Source organism: Rhododendron vialii, chromosome 2a, assembly GCF_030253575.1.
Source record: "Rhododendron vialii isolate Sample 1 chromosome 2a, ASM3025357v1".
Taxonomy (NCBI): domain Eukaryota; kingdom Viridiplantae; phylum Streptophyta; class Magnoliopsida; order Ericales; family Ericaceae; genus Rhododendron; species Rhododendron vialii.
Window position 1 is genome coordinate 15103327 of NC_080558.1, and position 23344 is coordinate 15126670.

A 23344-nucleotide genomic window follows, 5' to 3' on the forward strand; every position below is an offset into this window, starting at 1 on the left:
TTTCAAGGGTAAGTTGTTCTACGGCCAAAGACATAAAAGATTTTTCAAAAACAATCATTTTTTGGGATTTTCAACAACCAAACACCGGAAATTATGCAAAAAAATATTTTCCGTCTAAACCAACGGAGCCTAAAAACAGAGTAGAGATCACTTAAAATTTGCTTGTACACCAATTTCTATTGATAGAAATCTTGAGTTATGACACACTCACGGAAGATTATTCATTAATTTGGCGAATTTCAAGCCCCTTGGACAAGAATCATCGTGTTCACGTACATACGTACACATAGTGTACATACGCCCACACGGATTACTATGCACGCGCACACATACGCATACCTAAGGATAAACCCTACACTGGGCAGCGCCAATCGGAGAAGGCCAATTAAGGGAGACATTGGATTACCAACCCCACAAACCACTCTCAACTTATACAAAATACTGTAAAAAAATAATACTGTTAATATTCACAAATCTCCCCTCAAACTCACGGCGGTACTAAATCAAAAGACGAATGAGTTTGGAAAGAGTAAGGAAGAAAAACCGCGGCGATGATGGAGCTATTGATCAGTCGCTGGTAAACGATAGCTGAGATCGAGAGATGAAAGAAGCATGAAGGCCGGGATGAGAGGGCACGGGCACTGGTTGAGATCTAGAACGAAATCTGAATAGGTGATCGAGTCAGTTTAAACAGTCATGGTGAGTAATAATCTAGCGGTAGACCTTCCCTATGTGGTCACACTTTTTTGTTGAAGTCCTTTGAAGTGCTAATTATGAAACGTTGTTGATTTCTCTTGAGCAAAAGCTCCCACACAAATCACCAAATTTATTCTCTTTTATTTTGGTGCATATAAACCAATTACATTCAAATTAAGACATCACGTAAAAAATAGTAGTCAAAATTCCTACCTCGGGGGATGGCCTAACTGTATTCACTTGGGGCTTAGGTATTTGTTCCTCCTTGAAGTCTTAGGCTCCATTTGTTTCGATGTAAAATGTTTTCCACGTAAACTTTTATTTTTCGGTGTTTGGTTGGCATTTGAAAAATATTTTTAGAAATCGACAAAATAGTGCAGAGAAAGAGGGAGGGTTTAAACAGTGGAGAGATCTGAGAATATTTGAATTGAATGTGGGTCAGGACTGACGATCGAAAAAACTGAACAGTAAAAATTACAGTAGAAGGCAGCGGGTTCATTTCGGAAAATAACTTATGGAAGATTTAAGAGTAAGTCATTTTCATCCAATGAATGAAAAATGTTTTACATGAAAAATATTTTTCTCATTTTTTACACAACAAAACACTGAAAAATGGGTCAAATATTTTACTGGAAAATATTTTACGCCCAAACAAACAAAGCCTTAGATTCAATTTTCATTGACCAAGGCTCCTGGAGATGGCCTAGACTAAGAAATCAAGTGATTCAAATTATAATTGCTGCCATGTCAAAAAAAAAAAATTATAATTGCTGAAACTCCTTCTCTATTACCTGTTCCTGAATGAGAAGATAATATGGTTTGGTTGCCCCATCCTAGTGGGGATTTTTCTGCAAAATCAGCTTGGAATGCTATGCGAACCAGATTCCTTATTCAATTTTGGCAATCAGTGGTGTGGAGTGGGAATATAGTGCGCCCAAGTGGTCTTTTATTCTTTGGCTAGCTGTTTTACAGAGACTTAAAACCAAAGAAAGATTGAGAAATAGGGTGTGATTTTGAATGACTGTTGTTCTTTGTGCAGCAGTTAATGTGGAGAATCACTCTCATCTCATTTTTGAATGTCCATTCTCGCTATTTGTTTGGCAATAATGCGGAGAATTACTCTCATCTCGTTTTTGAATGTCCATTTTCGCTAGTTGTTTGGCAAACATCTGATGAATAAGAACCTGATTCAAGGGGTGCCATGGACTTTGGAAAATATCTTGCAGTGGTTCAGTGTAAATCTCAAGGGGAAAGGTCTGCGTAGCATCTGTCTCAAGGCTTCTTTAGCAGCAGCAGGGTATGGTAATGGCATACGGCGGGAGCGTAATACTCGTATGTTTCAAGGCAAAGCCACTGATGCAATTCAACTGTGCATCCGAATTGTAAATGACATTAGGGGTTTTTTGAGCTATAAGAGATTGATGAAGCCTTGTCAAAGCAATCAAGCATTCTGCCAGAACTGGGGACTACCTGGCAGGAATATTGAGGCATATCTGAGTGATTTGTACTTAGTTTTCATATTGTATAGCTTTGTACAGTCAACTTTTGGTTGGTTTTTTGTTATGGGGTTTTAATCCCTAACAGTGTATTCTTTTGGTTTTCTGCTTAATAAAAGTCTTGCACCTTATCAAAAAAAAAATTTCCATGGCAACAGTTAGGACTGTAAATGAGCCAAGCAGCTCGCGAACTCGGCTCGACTTGTTCAGAGATTGAGCTCAAGTTTTCGGCTCGTTTACTAAACGAGCCGAGTGGAGCTCGGCTTGTTCTACAAAATATCGGCTCGTTAAGGGGGGCTCAACTTGATTAAAGAGGCTTATTTAGTAAATGACTAAACTCGAGCTCAAGTTTTTGGCTCGTTTAGTAAACGAGCTGAGTTCGAGCTCGTCGAAGCTCGCTGAAGCTCGGCTCATTTACACCCTTAGCGACAACTCTTGCAACTATATCTCACCCACACACCCAACGCGTGAAAAAGGTTGTGCGGAGGGCTATAGGATTTAGTTCAAGGTGTGGGCAGACTGACCGAGAACACTTTGCATTAGATTCCAAAAAAATAATAATAATAAATCAATAACTTGTCTTTAAGTACACTGCAAGCCATCAGCAGGGAACGGAATAAACTAGCAAGTTCTTGGCCGGTAGATCAAGCAACTCTCATCTGGCAAATCCCATTACAATTCCTCCATTTGTTGACCAAACCCCCACTATCCACATCCAACGGTCCAAAAGTCATAACCAGAAAATCCCATTTTTATATGACCAAAACGGCCATTCACCATCCTTGAACGCAATCCTTTCAACAAGGATATTATAGTAAAATCCGACAACAAATTTTCAAAGCGGTTGCTTGAAAACTCCTTATCCGTTTTCAACTTTATCCTGTTCTTTTCCTTTTCCTCATTTATTATTTCACCTTTACCTTTCATCTTTCTCTTTAATTTAGAAAAAGGGGATTACCACCGCAACTTTTTGTCTATTTTCACATTTGCCCTCACCAGTCACAGGGGCATAACCGTCTTTCCAATGGGAGAACAAGAGTGTACGGGATGATAGAGGAGAAGATGAGTGAGAAAGCTGAAGACAAATGGTAGTATCTCAGTCAACGAATTTGTAGTTCAATGACACTATCTCACCTCTTCTACATAGAAGGCGAGGGTTCGATTCTCGCTCGGAGCACGAGTTTTTGGTGGGGTAGTTGATACTCTTTGAGCTAGCCCAACCCATTTGCCGCTTGGCGGTACACCATCTCATCCCTTTAGAAGTAAGCTCGAGTGATAAAATATGATTGTATCACAAATTTCCATCTTTATAACCCTACCCTTAACACATGGGGACAAGGCTTTTGGTCAAGTTTTGAGGCTTTATGAGCTCATCCCGACGGTTATCAAAATTGTTGATATTTTATGTCTCGCAAAAAGTACTTCCTTAAAATAACCTTACTCAAATAATAGGTCAAAATTGGAGGACACTAAACTAATTTAGAGCCCGATAAGTAGAGTGACAGCCAAGTAATAAGCGACTTGTACTTCTTGCATCGAGTGAGGGATCAAACCTTGACAGACCCTTTCCTTTTTTCTAGATTAATTATACAGTAAAAAAAAAAAAAAACTTGTGAAGAGCCTGGACCCACACATGGTGGGTAGGATAAGGGTAAAAACAGCATTTTAATGCATCGAAACAATATATAGCTGAAGGACAATATCGTCATTTCCAGAGTATATAGAAGATTAGAGAGAGACAGAGAGAGGAAGAAAGAGAAAGACAGAGCGAGAGGAAGAAGAGAGAGATAGACAGAGAGCAGAGAGAGAGAGAGAGAGAGAGAGAGAGGAACCGTTTGTGTGTCCGTTTTTTCTGTTACATATATATGAAACCATGGTATCCGACCAAGAAATAGCCAGGGGAGTCGAGACCGTCCTCCGTCAATCCGACCCTAACGCCGTCACCACCCTAAACGGCGTCGTCCAGCAGCTGGAAGGGAAGCTAGGGTTAGACCTGTCCCACAAGGCCGGCTTCATCAGGGACCAGATCAACCTCCTCCTCCGCTCACCACCACTAACACCTCAACCACCCCACCCTCAGAAAGACCATTTTGCCCTCCACCAACACCAACAACACCCCCAGTACCCCCAGTACCCTCCCCATTTTGCCCTTCAGCAGCAGCAGCAATACCAATTCTACCGGCCCGCCGCCGAGGACCTCGGCTTCCGCCACCCTCCTCCGCCGCAGCTGCAACCGCCACATCCGCCGCCGTCGCAACCGCAACTGCCGTTGGCGACCAAACGGAAACCGAACGTTCAGAATGCAGAAAGGTTTGTGCTTTCCCTAATGTGTCGTATTTTGCAAATTATCTGTTGGATAAGTTTAGGGTTGTGGTTATCGAAACCCTAAATTTGGGGCTTTTATGTATAACATGGAGTGGTGTTTGTTAACCCTAAGGGGTTGGCCTAGTGATCGAGATTTGGGACTTGGGCATTTTGCTCCCTCCTAAGGTCTCAGGTCTCAGGTTCGAAACCTCTTAGGTACTCTCAACTTCTCTGGGGCCAATAAAACTCTGGCTTTAATTGGGATCCCACAAGTGGGGGGTGAGATTGGTCCCCTAGGATTAGTCGAGTTGCGCGAAAGCTGACCTGGACGCTTAAGTTATCAAAAATAATTAAAAAATGAAGCGGTGTTTGTTTTTTCCTGGTAGTAAAATTTGGGGGTTTTGGATATTGGATTTCTTGTTGTGTTTCAGTTGTAAATGTAATTTTGCTGACCGAACACAGTATTTTACTTGCAAAAATGCTCATTAGGTGCTGTGGGAAGTACGAAATCTTGCATTTTTAAGTTCGTGCGCTGCGCTTGTTTTGACACAAAGTCTAGGAACACGACTTTATGACACAGCTCCGGATACAACTACATTTGCATTCATCAAACGGCTCCGAATAAAGTTGTGTTCAGAGCTGTGTTCCTAGCATTGCTCATTGTTTAATTCATTTTGTTGGATGGTCGGAAAGGGTTTTTTTGTTACTCATTTAATTGTTGGGTAGTAATACCTAAAGAGTAACCTTTGTTTGGCTGAATTTCGCTCTCTAGAGCTACACGTTTTAGTTGTTGAAATTGAAAACATCTAGGGACTAGGATAACCAAAAGTTGTTCTACTATGGTTTAACTGTTAACGTGACGCTCTTACACGCACACGAAAGGGGCCAAAAACACAATGCGTGAAGGTCTTGTGGCAAGACGCGATGGCTTACGAGTTAGGCAGTTAGCTTTTGAGATTTACTTTACCTAAAAAAAAATTGGAAAGAAAAGAAAAAAGGAATTGGCTCAATGAGTGCATGGGGGCTGAATTTATGTAGCCTAACTCAATTAGTTCTGGTCAACTTGACATAGCCTTGACCGGATTGGTTAATGTTAGGCGCATGGATTTTCTGATGGCCTTAGGTTGTATGCAATCACATTCCCAAATACATGTAATACGTCTCCCATGGTGAACATCAAAACCTTATGTACAATTACCGGTCCTGCTGGAATTTTGATATTAAACGCTACAGTTCTTCTAATTTAATATTACAAGCCTCCAATGTTGTTACTCTTTTTGTTAACTAAAAATTTAATACAGCACACCTGTTGGAACCAAAAGAAGGGGCGGACCAGGAGGTCTGAACAAGGTTTGCGGTGTTTCACCTGAACTTCAGGCCATTGTAGGAGAGCCTGCCCTATCAAGAACAGAGGTTCTGATTCTGAGACTGAGCATTTTCTTCTTTACTTTTCTAGTATAATTTTTTCTATTCAGTTCAGTTCTATTTGTTGTAATAAACAGCCGCTATTCTATGGGGATCTTAAAACTCTCATTTGTGTTGGTTTAGATTGTGAAGCAGCTGTGGGTGTATATTAGGAAACATAACCTCCAGGATCCAAGTAACAAGAGAAAGATAATTTGTGATGACCCGTTGCGTATAGTCTTTGAAACAGATTCCACCGACATGTTCAAGATGAATAAGCTGCTTTCTAAACATATTATTCCACTTGGACCTACAAGTAAGTAAGAGGAAAATGACACAATTATGCAACTCTTTGTTCCAAAAATGGCTACTCAAGCTGTGTTCTTTTGTGCTTCAATTTATTTGTGTTCGCAGGAGAATCAGGCCAAGCTAAAAGATTGAAGGAAGATGTTGAGCCCGCAACTGAAAGTAGAGAGCCTAGTCCACCACCTATGATAATATCTGAAGCACTTGCCCAATTTTTTGGTACTGGAGAAAGGGAAATGCTCCAATCAGAGGCCTTGAGTCGTGTTTGGGACTACATAAAAGCTAACCAGTTAGAGGTAGGCAGCCAAGGCACATCTATGCTGTGCACTTGATTTTTACTGATGACGTTTGTTCTTTCACTCTTTTCTTTTCCGAGGTCTCATAGTTTTATATATGTATGTGTAAATGCTGGAATTGCACTTGATGTTACTGGTATTTGGTTAAGCAGTTCTCTTGCGGGCGATAAGTTTGATGCTTAATAATCATATCTTCTGGCTGTTAAGTCAATGTGTAATAAGTTGTCTCCTTTAACAATACTCAATTGTAGAATGAATCCTTGTGCTAAATAATCAAAGTTCCACCTCAAAGTTACTGAAAAGGAATTTTCATCAGCTATGAATGGTGATATTGTTTGTCTACAGGCTCCCCTTCTCTTTTCTTGTACTAGTTTTTGGACAGTAGTTTTCTTTGTGTTTGTATATGCTTTACGCAGTGGTTTATCACTGTTCCAAACTGCAGACGTAAGCCTTGACAGCATTCTAAATTTCTACGGCTTTGCTTGTGTGCTTACAGGATCCTCTGAACTCGATGACCATATCGTGTGATACGAAGCTTCAGGAGCTCTTTGGAGGTGAAAGCATTTCTGCATTGGGCATACCTGAAATGTTGGCCCGCCATCACCTTTTCAAGCAATGATGATGTCTGGTCTTGTGGACTGGTGAGTATAATCCGAAATTTACGCAACAACCTGACAACAGATAGGTCCATGCAGTTTCATGTTTTTTGGAACCATTAAACAGACCATGCATTTTATTCACTATGTTTTCTTATCCTTCTTACCACAATGACTGGTAGTCTCTGTTGTATTAGCACATTTTGGTGTCTGGTGCTTAATTATTGTGTTTGTCCCATGACTCCCATCATTCTCTTGGAGCTTGCATGTCTTCAAAGAGCCAAATTAGTATTAGAACTCCAAACACAGTTGCACTTCCTTTGCACTTTCTTCGAGTACAAATACAATTAGTCTTTAATTCAGTGGTGGGTTTGCCTAAGCTGACTGCGTGACTACTGGCCCAACAAGGAAACCAAGTACACAGTTATCCTTCGATTTCCTTGGCTTGCCGCTTGCCATAAGCAAGGCAGTGAAACATGTGGTATAGAAAGGCCAAGTTATTGGCATCGCCATCTTTGCTTCCACTTTTCCCATGACCTGAGAGAATTCCTATCCTCTTAACTTTGTCAGAGGTCGATTTCTAAATTTGTTGCTTGTATTTTGCTTCATTTTCTTAAATCTACCTCTAATGTTTCGGTCATTCATTGTATGATTCACTCCTTCCATCATGTTTCTTGCAGGTTTGGTGGGACACTGCCATCTGGTTGTTCAACATGTCATGGCAGCTAGCTGATGAACATGTCTATCCAATCTTTTTGTTTTGTTTAGTTAACTTTTAGTTGCGTTTTGGTTGACATGGTTAGATGTTCTGATGTTACTCAAGTTGTTAATTGATGAGTAGAATGAGAATGTACTTTGTGCTAGTGGCCGGAGACATGTTGTAATTATGCCATAAGCCTGGATTAGGTTTCGTTGCTCACATTTAGTCGCTTTCACGTGCATATATCTAACCTTATTATGCTGATAGAAGGGAAACTTAATGATTATTCTTTTTACTTGGTGGTATTGAGCAGTACTTCTATCATGTGGATGCAGGGATGCAGTCTTTTTACTTGGATCTTTTTTTTTACGGCGTTTACCTCAACAGTTTGTCAGAATTATTACATGAGAGGATGTGATGTTCCTGGATTATGCTTGTACCCAGTTCTAAAAGAGACAGGATCCCAGGGTTTTGACCCAGTTTTCTCATTTATTCTGATTAACATGGAGTCATCACTTGTACAAGCTTTGCATAAATTGGAGGTTGTGGGTACACTAACGATGAGGCACTTCAACCCCTGCTCGCCTGGTCTGGGTTTCTACCCGGCAACCCCTCTCCTTGTCTGCAGAATTTGCCAAAACAGAATGAGGGAGTAACTTATATTGAGCCTGTGCAAATTCTGTCCCACTTTTGCTTTGGAAATGTGTTGCTCTAATAAGCATAAATAATCATCTCTGTTTTTGCGTACCATTCTATTTTACAAGCCATTGTTCTTCCATTTCTGGACAAAGTTTCACAGTTGAAAACTGTCCAAAAAAGGGAGCCACTGCTGCAATAGTAGTAGACACCAAATGGTATGGAAAGAATGTAAGCTGTTAATAAGGATCTTATGTCAACCAACTGGGATAGCTCAGTTGGTCACCTTTTATACTTCCAAATGAGAGGTCGAAGGATCAATCCTTGCCCAAAAAAAAAAGACAAAGATTAGTTATTTGTTCTCTTGAATGGGGGTGTTCTTTGTTTCCTTATTTGTCCCGTTAATGGGGGCTCTCAGTTGAACTTAGTCTGATTGTAGCTTTACGCCTAGTTTGCTGTAATTCGGAAACTTGTATTCTCCAAGCGCTTGCAAAAGAAAAAAGATGCTGTGCCGTGCCTTGATATGAAGAGAGCTATACAATGAAGAGTAAGGCTGTCATAAGGGCAAGAGCTAGCAAGAAGTATATTGCCCTCTTCAACTTGCCCTTAGAAGCTCCAATCTTGTCCACTATAGTCATCACAAAACCCATCAGTTTCTGCAAAAATGAAAGAGAGAGATAGCAGCTATTAGAATCAGTTCATTATAAATGGTTTCTTCAAGTAAAATTGTGCTGGAGTACTCAGGTCTTCCTTCCACAAAGCTCACCAGTCTAAGAGGTTCTATATGAAGAAGTGGTTCCATGAACATCTCAACATTCCTGAATCATTTAATGCATAACTGCGTAATCAGAAATTGAAGAGAAAACCATTTGGTCAAATTTTTGTGTACTCATTACTTTCTCTCTCACCTTATTGTTACCTTGCCTTGGTAGGTATGGCACATGTGGAAGCTGTAACCCTTTCCCAGAGGCACATGAGTTTGTTTCCATTCTGCCAAAACAAACTTGTTTTCTTGCTAAGCAAGTTCGGGGAGAAGCCGACTCGTTAAAGCTCGTTAGATATAAACAAGTCAAGCTTGAACATTTTGAATCTCACTCATTAACTTTAAAGGTCGTGAGCTTATAAAATATCCAAAGGAAAATAAGTTACTTGAGCTTTGCTCGTGATTAGTGCGACTAAAACTCAGTTGAGATTGACTTGAATGATAGCCAATTAAGTCAGGCTTGAACAAAATTTTTGAAGCTCGCGCGTTCAGTTTTCATGCCAAATCAATCTACTATTTGGCTCAACTCGTTTGCATTGTTGACAAGGAGGAGGAACAAACCTAATTTCCAACTTACACCAACATTCATTCCATCATGCAAAGAGGGTTGCACCACAAATTGAACGTTGTTGCCCAGGTACTCCATCAGGGTAGAAAAGAAGCCCAACACTTCCTGCACCAAACAAAATCCTATTACACAGATTATACAAGGACCAATATTATATACATGTTACTATCTGAGGTCGGTTTGGGTTTTGAGAGAGGTTTTTGAGAGTAATGAGTGAAGAGAGATAGGTAGAGAAGATTTATTGGAGACCGTGCTTAGGGGTTTTGAGACCCCAAAACAAACAAAGCCTCAAGAGAAGATTCATAATTGATGCTCACCTTTTAACTTGGCTCAAAGGGCACAAAAATTACTCAAATGTACTCATGAAGAAAGGTTTTTTGAGAATTGAATTGTACCTTCTTCCCATGGAAGGGTTGGAAGATGGAGATGAAGTTGCAGACACACCGGCATTCTTCTCCGATTACTTCAGCAAGCTCGGTAATGTTTCTATTTCTTAATGCCGTATACAGCTTTAGCACAGCCTCAAGAGCCTTGTTATCTTCTTCTCCTGATCCTGCATTTTTGGCACCAAATGTCACTAATGATGATGAGCCTTTGTGCCTTGTGGAGAAGCTGCCCGGGATCGAACCTCGACGCACAAATGAAAACTGAAGAACATGGGTAATGGATGATGATTTTTGAGGTAAATTATTGAGATTGGTCTTTTGATAAAAACAAGGAGTGTATGGAACTCCTGCTTTGAAGATCAGTGGAAGTGAGTTTAACAACATTTTGTTGCAAAATTTATAGTGTTTAAAAGGGAGAGAACCCAAAATCCATTTGGGGTTCTGGATTTCACCCCAAGAGTTCAAGACCAAAGGGATACATATATGTACTATTACAGAAGAAAACTAAGAGTGCAAGGCATGTAAAAGAACAAAAAGGCAGGAACCAATAGCAAGCTAAGGATCTTTCCAAGAGTTAGGAAAATTCTTGGCGCACAAACTTCCATGACGGAAACCGTCCGATATATTGTGTGAGATCCACGTGCATTGAACGACTGCAGATACATCTGTGTCCATAACAGTGCTCTAAATGTCATGCGAAACTACAAGAGAGAAGCAAGAAATCACACATATTCCATTTTCAAACACCCATTAGTCCATTACTCCAGTAAATCCCACGCCACACCGATTTAAAAAATATGCCACATCGATTGAAAAAAAAAAAAACACAATATGTCAATTTCTATCTTAATTTATCAACATAAAAATCATGGACCTCGTAGTATTCACCAATCACAATACACATGGGTAACACAATTGGAGCTTCCACGGTCTTATTTTCCTAACATAGAAGGCGGGCACACACTATATGTTTGCGCATGTTTACGATAGACGCAGATAGCGGGGTGGTGGTTCTGATATATATGTGGTTTTAAATTAATTAGTAATACTATTTTGCCCATAACAATTATAGAATAAAAATTTTAAAAAAAATATTCATAAATTCTTAGTTTTAAGATGAGCAATAACCGAAATCACTTTTGTAAATGGAGTTTCAAAAATGAAAAACGTCAAACTGGTACTCTCCATTTTTATATTAGAAAAATAGATAGATGGGCTACGGCCTCATTTCAGTTCATAAAAACCCAGCCTAGAAAGCCCATTCAGAAAGGACCCGTTTACTGAAGCCCCGTGAGGGAATCGTTCAATTCAATACTCAACTACAGAGAGAGAGAGAGAGAGAGAGAGAGAGCTATGGCGGAAGATTTGGTATTGGACACGGCGATCAGAGATTGGGTACTGATCCCACTGTCTGTGGTCATGGTCCTCATAGGAGTCCTTCGCTACTTCGTTTCCAAGCTCATGCGTTCTTCTCCCTCCCCCGATCCCAAAATCATCAAAGAAGGGTCACCTCTCTCTCTCTCCTCCTATTTTACACACATATGTATGCCTGTTGATATATAGCTGTAGTTATTGACTTTGGTTTGTGATATATGGCGGTGAATTGTTCAGGCAGGTCGTTGTTAGGGCTAGAAATCTACGGGCAGCCGCCAACTTCATTCCTGCTAAGTCCTTCCGAGCTCGGAAAGTTTACTTCAGCAACGAGGTCTGATCTCCCTTTGTGTTTTTTTCCCCTCCTTTGATTTTGTCGAAGAATGTATGGAAAAAGAGTTTAGTCTTTATTTTGCATATGGTGAAATTTAATCCAATTCGTATCTGTTGGCGACTTGGCGTAGCTCTCGATTGAAATTATTCGATTTGGAAACGACTTTAGTTGCTCGATTCATTCCGTGGCTCGAAATCCCCCATTTGGTAAAGAATCATTTATCGTTGTCGTGGGTGGATTATTAGCAGAAGGCTTACTTCAACTGTGAGGTCTTTTGCTTACGTAGCAAAGCTATTGATTGAAGATATTAGAGTTTGTCATAGATGATAAATGAACTGATTTTTCACTTGGGTAACTGGAATAGAATTGGGTTTTTGTGGATTAAGAGCTGCCTTATTGGACCTGTTAGTGATGCATTTCTGTCAGATTGTAAATTGTAGAATCCTGATGAGTACATGAAACCCAAGTTTATAACCTTAGATTGGAGAGCTGAGGCCAAAAGTTCAAAATTTTGGCTGAGACTGAGAATAAAAGGTGTTATAATGCCATAAATGTTTACTTTACATTTTCCGTTGGGGTTTCTTATGAGTCGTTGATTGAGTGGCATCTTGCAGATAGTGTGAAAGTAACACTGTGCAGTAGTCATTGCTTGGTTAGCAAGAGGGAGGGGGCTGTTTACCATATTGGAATGAAACTTTTGTGTGTGAAAATTGAGACATTTAAGGAGAACTGTGATATGCTATCATGTGACATTCTAATCCCATGACATATTGATTAACCTTGTTTTCTCACTCACGGGTAGCATGATCATTCCTTTCCCTTTCAGGTAATGGTAGCCACTATACCACCATAGGAAGGTATATGGGGTACAAAATAATAATTCATCATCACTTATACTCCGTAAGTTTGATGCATGTGCTACGAGGGATGCATCTGGATATCCCTGCAAATGTAATTGCCCCAAATTTTTTTTGAACCACACTCACTGACACTTCCTGGGAAAGAACTTAACAATGCCACTGACAAGATTAGTGAAGAAGTGAGCACATGGACTTTGTGAAGTTATGGGATTAATTCGTGCCCTCAGTTCTTACTGGCTTCATTCTAGGTGATGGTTTTCCTAAGGTCAGGTACCTCAGACGTGCCTTAAAAGTAGAGTTTGAAAATGCTATGAAAATCTACGGATTTATTTCTTTGTAAGACGTAAATTTCTAAGCAGAAATTTGAAGATAAAGACTAAGAAGAGTGCATAGTTTTAGTTTTACAGGCTTCATTGGAAAGAAAAATTGCCATCATAGAACATTGCAGCCATGAAGCAGAGGAACACCTCATCTTTGCAGTGACATCCTTGTTTATTAATTTCTTGTGGACTTATCTTATAGCATGAAACATGTATACCAAGTTGTAATTAGGGAAAGTAAGAAAAAAAAAACATTTAAATAAACCGATTTGGTCATCAGGAATGGTGAGATTAGTACTAAGTGGACTATGACAGATTCCAAGAGCATTCTCAGCGTATGCATGTGGGGATGAATGCTCTTATGTCTAAAGTGTCCTAGTTGCATCAAGAGAGTGTTCCCTCCCTCTCCTTTCCTTCTTGTTGTTCTTGGCTGATTCCCGCTTGACCTCCCTTTGGTACCGATATTGTAATTACTTTTCTAAATTTATTCGCATTAAGAGTGGGAATCGAAAGAGTTAGTGTTGTTTTACTTTTACTCATGTATGTGGTGGTTTAACATGTCAAATTCTGTCCCATATATTGGCATGTTAGAAGCCTAGTAGCAGGTAGCTCCTATAGTGGTGCCACTCCCACCTTAGGAGCACGCTCTCCGCTCCCAACGAAGGAGCTTGACGGGAGCACGCCCCTCACGAAGATGGGAGCTTTTGTACAATCAATGTATAAAAAGCAGGGATTATCACTTGGCTTTATTAATTGGTCTTTGATGAACTCATATATCGAGCCGAATGCATGATATCTTGAAAAACGAACCATTTATTGTAACACTAGCCCATTTCTTACGCTTATGGTGGACTTAGCCCATATTTTTGCTCCCTAAAACGATTGTACTTTTAAAGTGTATATTATATGCTGCATTATTTTTTTGTAATATATATTTCACTCTCCCAACCTCAGCAACTTCTCCCGCCCCGTGCAACTAAGCATAGATGAGGACATTTTCTTGAATCATAAATGGGAATCCTAGAGTGCTAAATGTATGTATGGGCGATTAGCTATGTTGCGCGGACTCGCCCAAACCTGTGGAGTACCCGTGTCGACACGATCCGACACGGGTGCGGGTGCGGGATTCGTACGAGGTACGGCCGGCTGAATCCGGATACGCTTGCTTTGCAGTTCCAAATCTCAGAAGAAAGGGGAGAGAGAGAGAGAGAGAGAGAGAGAGAGAGAGAGAGAGAGAGAGAGAGAGAGAGAGAGAGAGAGAGAGAGAGAGAGAGAGAGAGAGAGAGAGAGAGAGAGAGAGAGAGAGCTGGAAGAAGACTCGAAGAGCTGCTGGCTGCGATCGGCGTTGGAGGAAGAGAAGATTGTCAGAGGAGGAGGAGGAGAAGAAGAAAACGAAGATGAGGAAGATCGAAGATCGGAGCTACATAGTCGTCGTCGTCGTCGCAGCAGCTCGCAGCTGCTGCTGCTCGTCAGATGAGAAGAAAGAACCATAGGGTTTTATAGTATAACTGGGCTTCTATATTACTCCTGTTGGGCTTCTTTAGAAAAGAGAAGTAATGGGTTTTGTGCTCGGGCTCCATGGGCTTCTTTAATGAACAGATGTAATGTGTGTATTTGGGCTCCTTTATTAATTTGGGCTAAGGAATTGGGCCTAATGTATATTATATGGAGTTTATGTGTTTATTTTGTTTTACAAAACTGGGCTAATGTCTTGTGTATAAATATATAAATATTTATATATTCATATTTAAAAATAAAAAAATAAAAATATATATTAGGTGTCGTATCCCTGCACCCGTTTCCAATTTCGGATACATATCCCTGAATCCTCTATTTTCAACTTTGAGATGTCCGACCCTTAGATATGTACCCGCACCCGATTCCCATACGCGATTCCGAGCAACATAGGGGATTAGGAGTTATGGCAGGATTAAGTCCAGCTTAGATGCCTTTTGTGCATGACCAATTTATCTTAGAACCATTAGGAGAATAGATATTCAAACCAAACCAAGCCTTGTGTCCCAATCAATTGGGGTCGGCTACATGAATCCTATTTTTTCATTGAATGTTTGGATTTGTGTCATAAAGATCTAACAGGGCTTTTACGTGTTGGCTCTCACCTACCTAACACACAACCCTCCTCCTTTATCCTGGTTTTGGACCGGCTGTAAAATAGATAGGACTCTAAGCATGGCATATTCGGAGTTAGGAGAATAGATATTCGACATGTATTATTTTTCTTCTTCATTCGATATATTTATCTGCATCTCTTTGCTGCAACTTGTCTTGTGGATCTGATACAAGCAAAAGGATGCAAAATGGTTATTTTTTAGGAGTTATCAAGAGGGCCAGATTCTCCAGGCTGAGAATAGACTTTGCTTCAAAAGCTTTGGCTTACTACTATTGTTCTAACTTCTAATACTATAAAACTCCATTTGCTGTAAACTTGCAGGAAAATGGGTTACTTTTTGTTCCCAAGGGCCAGGCTCAAAATCCACAAGCACAAATGTTTTCTGATCCAAACATGGCAATGGATATGATGAAGAAAAATCTTTCAATGATCATACCCCAGGTATAACCTCTCTTCTTCTTTTTTTTGTTGGAGTTCATCACTCTTTGCTAACTTTCCTTGTTTCCAAAGGGGATCTGATCATATTGTTTCTGAATTTCTTTCCTGATATTGGCCAGACTCTTACTTTTGCCTGGGTGAACTTTTTCTTCTCTGGGTTTGTGGCAGGTTAGTCTCTTATTTTGTCACTGACCTATGATTTTTACTGACTGGTAGAAACATAATAGATTGTTATGCTGGCTCCTACCATGGCATCACATCAGTCTTCTAATATTCAATCCTTTGCTTTAATTGCTTGTTGTCTTCCTTTATTGTGTTTCGCTGCTTTGCATCTTTCAATCAAAAAGCATTCTATGAACGGGTTCCTTCACAGCCTTGAAAATGTTTTTCTTTCTTTTGAAAATTAGAGAGAGTGCTTCAACTTGTATTTTTTTAACTGTATCACTTGGCATGTATGCTGTTATTATATCCTGGAGTGTTCGTATTTGGTGCTACTAAGATATGGATGCCTCACCTTTTTATCTCCAGCCAAGATACCTTTTCCACTGACTCAAAGGTTCAGATCGATGTTGCAAAATGGTATAGATTTGAGCACCGTTGATGTTAGTTATGTCAGCAGTCGCTCATGGTACATTTCTGTCCTTAATCGACAACAATGTTTCTTCTTCCATTTATTCAACTGCTCTTTATTGTGAATCTCACATAAATTGTCAGTTGTTCGATTGGTTCAATCTCAGTGTTGATTGAATGTAACTTTTTATCAGGTATTTTCTCAACCTCTTCGGATTAAGGGGTTTATTTAGTCTGATTTTGGGAGAAGAAAATGGTTAGTATCCTCGTGAAATTTCAACTCTGTTATTGTAAGTGTCCATTAGTTTCTGAAAGCAGTGATATACTTGTAGATTGACTCAATGTTCCAATGCAGCCATGGATGATACGCAAAAAATGATGCAAATGGGTGGTTTTGGCTTTGATCCTTCCAAGGTAGGTTTTTCTCTAAGTTTTCTTGAAAGATAATTAAGGCTTAAGCAGAACTCACTTTCTGAAGTGTCAAACATCCATTCACATTATTTGCTGATTTCAAACTTCTCTCTTTAGTTTGCATCTATTTTCTGCTATGCAAACAAGAAGTATGTGCTGTAGGATGTGTCCAAGTTCTAGTTTCACTCAACACTAAAATGGGTGTGTCTGCTAGATCAAAATTGCCCCAAAAGTTTAAGCTTTAGGAATGGCCTAACCACGTATATTAAGCTATTCAACTCCCTCGCTTACGTCTTTCACGTGGAGATGCAAACATCTATATATAAAGTGAAACAAAATACAAAGGACAGAAGCAGAATGCAAACAAGGAACAAATGCAAAGGGAGAGAGTTATATACCAGACCTCCCAAAACCAAGGTCTGATACCATGTCAGATCACCAATTGCACCGAAAACTTAAGCTATTAGGAAATGGCCTAACAATGGATTGAGCAATTCAACTATTTCTGACGGATTTTTTTTTTTTTTTTTGTGAGTTGGATGAACCACATTAGTGGGTAAATGTGTCACACTCCGTCCCGGAACGACACCCGAAGTGGGCCCGAACTGACACGACCACGTGGCATTCCACACCAAAGAACAAAATCTAAACAATAAACCATACACATAACAGAGTAAAACCCCAGCGGAAGACTTAACTTTAACATAAACAATGTGTCAACAATTTTACGAACTTACATAATACATAAGTTGTTGCCTCTTATCCCAACATAAGTAATTAAACATTAACAGAGTTCCCCACATAATTAAAAACTTGAAATCGTAAAGTACTTGACAACCTTAGTCACAAAATGAGTTTAACAAAAATTAGAGTTTGACCCATTACAACCAACTCGACCCAAAAACACCAACACTCGATACTAATCCAAGTGTCCCCAAAATGCAGACCGGTAGTGGACCAACTCTACGACCACCTGTGACCTGGCAATCCAAAAACGAAAACTAGAGTGTGATATAAAATAGATTCAATAAAATACCACAATACCCGAAGGAATATCTCACTTCAACGTAGTTCACACAATTTCAGCTTATGTACTCAAAAAGACAACACACATGTAATCACAACATATGCGGTGGCACGTCTGCCATAATCCCATATACCTCAGGAATGGTGTCCCACACACCATGCTCCCAACTACCGTTAATTAGGCGGCATGGCTTACGACATGATGTGCCTCACACACAAACCTTCAACGGTATAATCAACATCCAACAGACATGCATATCATTAATTAAATCCCAAATAGCATGATACACAACCACCACCATGTAATACCTTATTGAACATAACCATATCAAACACACTCACCTTTGTGTCGACTGAAGTATGCCAAACTAAGGTTTCGACACCTCCCGATTGACCGGCTCTTTACCTAGCCACAAGTTAACTCATATTAGTTACTAATTCAACGAATACTTGGCACAAGGTTATAAAGCTAATAAGAAGCTAAACAATGTCTAACGGATACAAATATGTCCAAGTCAATTCCTAAAAGTGTCTCACGATGAGCGTGAAACTCAAACACTACCCAATTCTCCAAAAAGACAACATATTCCATGACCAATCTGTCTTAGAATGATCATAACATTTAATAGGTTTAGAACTAGTTCATGAGACCACCACCGTTAGAAAGTACACTTCCGGTACATGAATTTTGATATAAAGTTTGCCCAACATAGAGTCCGGACGACAAAGTTATGCTCGTCCGAAGCTACTCACACAACTGTCCAAAATTACAGATTTTGCACGTCCACCAACTTCAAACCAAAAACTGATTTAACCTATAACAAAACAAGCCACAAACCCTACATATTCCGAAAGGTATACAAGTCTAGTTTTCAAATCAAAAATCAGTGCGCAAACTCGATACCCGAGCTAAAAGATATGACTATTTTTCCCAAGACATGTCGGAGCCACAAATACAAAATCCAGCAGGATCACACCAACTTGTAAATTCCGCCAAACCTAGAATATGCATCTAATAAACCCCAAATTTGGTACACCCAATTATCACTCATCAAAGTTCATACCTGATTTTTCCCCGATTTTTCACAACAAAGGAACCTAGTCAAAATCACCCCCGAACTCAGAAATTCTGAGCAGAGTAACACAATTTCTAGCAGAACAGTTTGTGTTCGAAAATTCATAAAAAAATCGAATACTTAATGCATTTTAGTAATTCCAATGCCAAAACATCACCAATTTATCAATCTTTCAAACTCAAAAGGACTCATAATCAGGAGGATCGTTTAACCATAAAAAAATTGATGAAAGATGCAACTCTGTAAGCTGTCTGCTCAAAAACAGGAATCCTACCACAGCTTGGTTTACGATTTTTATCTTTTTCCATATTTCTCAGAAAATTCTGAAAATTTAACACAATACAATAGACACACTATTGAACCCTTAGTAAAAATACCATAAATGAACAAGTTTTCTAGATACCTTGAATAATTTTGTGAAGAACAGATTAGGGTTTTTCTACTCTTTCTCTTCTCCTCTTCCCAACCGTCTCTCTCTCTATACACGTACGAGAGAAGGGAGAAATATCTCCCCAGGATACTTGTAAACCTATATAGAGATTATCATGTGCAAGCGAGACCTATTGTTAACTTATGTTCTAATCGCAAATCACCTATAAGACCCTCGCAAATTCTATTGTTTACGGTTTTTAACCCCCAAAACGAATAGTTCAATTAAAAGTAATTGAAATACTAAAATATCTGGGGCGGGTATTACAAAATGGATATGAGAAAAGTCACTAAGCTTGTAGGGTTATGAAATCCTTGTGATGCTATGGGGATTATTTAATGTGAGTTAGGACAAGGTATGCTTACTGCTTTTGCTGCAAAGTAATGGGTGTGTGCAATTAAGAGTTGGTTGGGGCCCCTGTTGAGTGTTGACTACATATGGTTTTGGAATCAGGAAGAATAAAGTTAGCTATGATGCACATGCCGCTCCTGCCATGTTTCAGATAGTTTGCTATGGTATTATGCAAAGGTTGAAATCAAGAATTATTTACCATTGGCGTTGTTGTTTAGGACGTTATGTTATCGTAGAGCAGGGACGAAGCCAGGATTTGGCCCTCGGGGTGGCAAAAAAGTGTCTGAACAATTTACGAGCAAATAACTATACTTACTACTCCCTCTGTCCCAATTTAAATGTCCCCTACGGTTATTCGTGTATTTTCAAACCCCAAAAATATATATTTCTACATATTATTTTTAAAAACTCAATGAGCACTTTAATTTGGTGTAATAAAATAAAAAATAATATGTAGAAGTATATTTTTGGGGTTGGGGGGGTTTGAAAATACATGAAAAAACGTAGGGGACATTTAAATTGGGACGGAGGGAGTACAAAAGAAGAATGGATAGCATCCATTTAGTCTTAATACAGATTTTACAGCCAAACACTGTCAAAAAGTACTTTCTTTATCCAGCAAAGCGACATTTGATGACTCTCGATCTCACAAAATTTATCTACTAGTGGATCCGAACTAAGCTCCCCATTGAATTCGCTTTCGATGCTCACAATGACTACATTTGCTAGAATCATCTTTCATCTTATTTCGAAGGCTAGTCTTGGTGGTCTTCATGACCGAAAATGCACGTTTTCGAGATAAACAATTTAATCCAGGTAATTGGAGCCTGGGGGTGGCCATGGCCCCCCTTGGTACCAAATATCAATGTCCCTTCGCCCTTGTCTTAGAGGTAGCTATGATGTTGCTGCTGAATTTGTTTCGTACTGCTAGCATCAATTCATGTTTGCTCAAAGAAATTCAATACTTATGTATTCAATGATTTGTTCATTTCCATAACTGTGACGAAATTGCAGGTGAAACAGTTTTGTGTCTATACGTTTATTTAAGCTTCTTATTGGATCTAAATAAAGGCCAGTGCCGGCCTAGGCACAAGGTTTGGGCCTTGGGCATCCCCAAAATGCCCAATTTTTAGGGCACCCCAATTTTTTTAGTATTTGGGTTGGGTAGGATTCTTTTTAGGAAAGGCCCAGTCCAAGTTTCAGAAGTAAGGCCTAGTCTCTAGAGCATTAGTACTTAGGCAGTAGGACTTGCTACTTATAAAAGATTCTTTGCCTTCATTGTTTCCTTCAACTAGCGATGTGGGACTATAGGTGGGAGGTTTTGTTTTGCAACTTGTTTGTCCCATATCGACAGAGCAAAGGCTCAATTGGCAAAATGCTCACCTATCAAGCCTTCTACTCCACCTATTCCACTTGCTCACAGAGTGGTTTCACGTGAAAGCAACACGTGGGCAGCAATTATCGGAATTAAAATTAAAATTGTTTTGAAGGGAAATTTCAAATTTTGAAATATATATACATGTATTAGTCAAGGGGATTTAATATTATGGTTTTGGTATGGTTTTGGCTCTCTTGTATTGTGACTGTTTCTTCTTCTTTTTTCTGTAAAAATTGTCAAGCGTTGAGGGCACCATTCTTAGAACAGGCCTTGGGCACCCAAATACCTTGGGCTGGCCCAGATAAAGGCAATTATTAAATTGTTCATCATTCGAGCTAATGAGATGGGACTCAATTTTGGTGTATGTGATTAATAAATTAGAGATGCCAAAATGACAGTTGATCTTTCTCGTATGAATTTTGAGACAATGCTATATTCGTAATTTAGTATTCGTCAACAGGGTATAGGTTCTTCACTATACCATGAACGATGAAGAAATTCTTATAACCCTTTGTGTTGTTCTTTGTAGAGTTTGGGCGCTGAGAAAGACAGTCTTGACATAGTTCAGCATGACTGGGCCCTACCGAAATTCGAGCAGCGAGCTGAAGCAGTGTTGAGAAAGCTCGTATCTGATCACTGAACACGTAATTTCCTGTTCTGTGACCAGCAATGAAGTTGGTGACAATTTCAACTCTACCATACCATGTAATACTGATGAAACGACATTTAGATCTGCCTTTTCTGGCATTCTATCTTGATTCTATTCTGATGAAGAACTTAACGTTTCCAGCTTTTTATGGTTGTAATAACTTTCACATATGGCTTAGGGCTCCATTTTTTGGACTTAAAGGATGCCTGATTAATAGTTCCCACATTAGGAGTTTGTTTTCACTGATTTAGTTTCTTCTCTGTATGTTTGTGGCGCCGTTGCACACTAGACACTTCCTCAGATAAGGTATGAGATCCATGTCTGGCAAGTTTAGTTGTACAGGCACCAAGCAAGTGTATTTTGCAATTTTAAACTTACCGTAAACTATGCATCGTGCAAAATATGTGTATAATCTGCATGAATTGTCGAAGGACTCCTTTATTTTGTTTTTTTGGAAGGGGTAGGACACCGTCTAATCACTATTTATCTTGAAAAATGAAAGGAATATACCAAGGGATATGTATATTTTGTTTGTTCTTGTGTTCTTCAGATGGAAATTAAATGATTTCGGAACTGAGATTCTTGTTCGCACTCAACTCTTGTACCCAAGGTTCATGCAACATAGGCGTTGACATCTTCCTTGTGATGGATTAATATGATGGCCTCTAGAGTCTGGGAGACGATGCGAGTCTTTATACCCATGCACTGGAGATAGGCAATACAAAGTCTTGAGTGCTTGAAATGCGCCATCTATTGGCAACTGCTGGGTACCTAAGATGTTTCGGTTCTGTTATTTCTCAATAGGTAACAAAAGTTCTTGCGAGTCGTTATTGTGCTGGACGTGGAGAACCCTTTTATGTTTGTATGATTATGTACATGAAACCCCTTTTTGTTTTCATGTTTCTACCAAGTTCAGGTGGAATGGAAAACTGGTTTCTTATACGTTTGATTGCGATAAAATGATGGTGTTGTAATTTTGGGCCTGTCAGTCCCAAAGAAAGATGTTCCCCACAAGTTCTAAAACACAGGTATGATGAGCATCAAACTCTTTTCGACATTTTTTGCGCTATACGACCCATTTCTCTTCTCTTTTTCCGGTAATGCAGAGTGTCCCATACCAGTTTGCATGCATCTCGAACTAATCTCTACTGCCCCTTCCACGGCCTTTTTCGCACACTTACACGTGAGGATGAGGTGACGCTAAGAGTTGCCGGCAAAGAAAATCGAACCTGAGATCTTAAAAGAAAACAAACCCCTAAGTCTCGAGTCAATACCACCAGACAACCCCCCCCTTAGTTTACCATAACACACTGTTGAAGAGAAGGATAGTTTGAAAAATCAATCGAAGCATGGACCCACATAATAGACAGCACTTTCTTTCACAATGGACAAGGTAATAAGTCTGAAGGCCCATCTAAAAACAAAGGTAATAAGTCGAAGAGAAGAGAATAAAAGGTGTTTCTGTGTTTGCCGACCGGTCATGATTCTCAAAAAGAAACCATGTTCCCATAGATTGGAGACTTGTTCTATAGCTCCTTGGCTTCTTTTATTTGATTGAAATTATCTAACCGTGACTTTGTTTAGTTTTTACTAGGAGCCATCATTTTCATTTGAGTACTTGTGAGGATAGATTTTTAGTGCTCTTAGGTACTTTCCCACAAGTGTGGGAGCTTAACCAATGTACGGTTGGGGAAGCCCATGAAACACTGCTCACGACCTTCGAGGCCCCGTTACATTGAGGAAAATAAGTATTTTTTAAATTAAAGATGATATATTGTGAAAGAATAACATGTCTCAACATAATTTTGATCTCTCCCTTATCCATAGCAATGGTTATCCTCGTTATCA

At 39.5% G+C, this 23344-nt stretch overlaps 3 protein-coding genes across 3 annotated transcripts; 2 read left to right on the forward strand and 1 right to left on the reverse strand.

The window, feature by feature from the left end:
- The first annotated feature begins 3902 nt into the window (after nucleotides 1-3902).
- Nucleotides 3903-8093, forward strand: LOC131314362 (uncharacterized). The gene is made up of 6 exons (XM_058342949.1): nucleotides 3903-4502; nucleotides 5798-5909; nucleotides 6045-6216; nucleotides 6315-6502; nucleotides 6999-7143; nucleotides 7779-8093. Exons 1-5 carry the CDS (start codon nucleotides 4066-4068, stop codon nucleotides 7119-7121), a joined length of 1032 nt encoding a protein of 343 aa, XP_058198932.1. The 5' UTR covers nucleotides 3903-4065; the 3' UTR covers nucleotides 7122-7143; nucleotides 7779-8093.
- A 792-nt stretch (nucleotides 8094-8885) lies between these two features.
- Nucleotides 8886-10641, reverse strand: LOC131314366 (uncharacterized). Its single transcript, XM_058342957.1, has 5 exons — nucleotides 10161-10641; nucleotides 9759-9870; nucleotides 9343-9424; nucleotides 9201-9252; nucleotides 8886-9090 (listed from the first exon to the last, which is right to left on the reverse strand). Exons 1-5 carry the CDS (start codon nucleotides 10533-10535, stop codon nucleotides 8968-8970), a joined length of 744 nt encoding a protein of 247 aa, XP_058198940.1. The 5' UTR covers nucleotides 10536-10641; the 3' UTR covers nucleotides 8886-8967.
- Nucleotides 10642-11379: 738 nt separating this feature from the next.
- On the forward strand, nucleotides 11380-21738 carry LOC131314374 (uncharacterized). Its single transcript, XM_058342968.1, has 8 exons — nucleotides 11380-11656; nucleotides 11763-11856; nucleotides 15489-15608; nucleotides 15725-15773; nucleotides 16134-16233; nucleotides 16370-16431; nucleotides 16531-16589; nucleotides 21377-21738. The coding sequence occupies exons 1-8, from the start codon at nucleotides 11505-11507 to the stop codon at nucleotides 21485-21487; spliced, it is 747 nt and encodes a 248-aa protein (XP_058198951.1). The 5' UTR covers nucleotides 11380-11504; the 3' UTR covers nucleotides 21488-21738.
- The last annotated feature ends 1606 nt before the right edge of the window (nucleotides 21739-23344 follow it).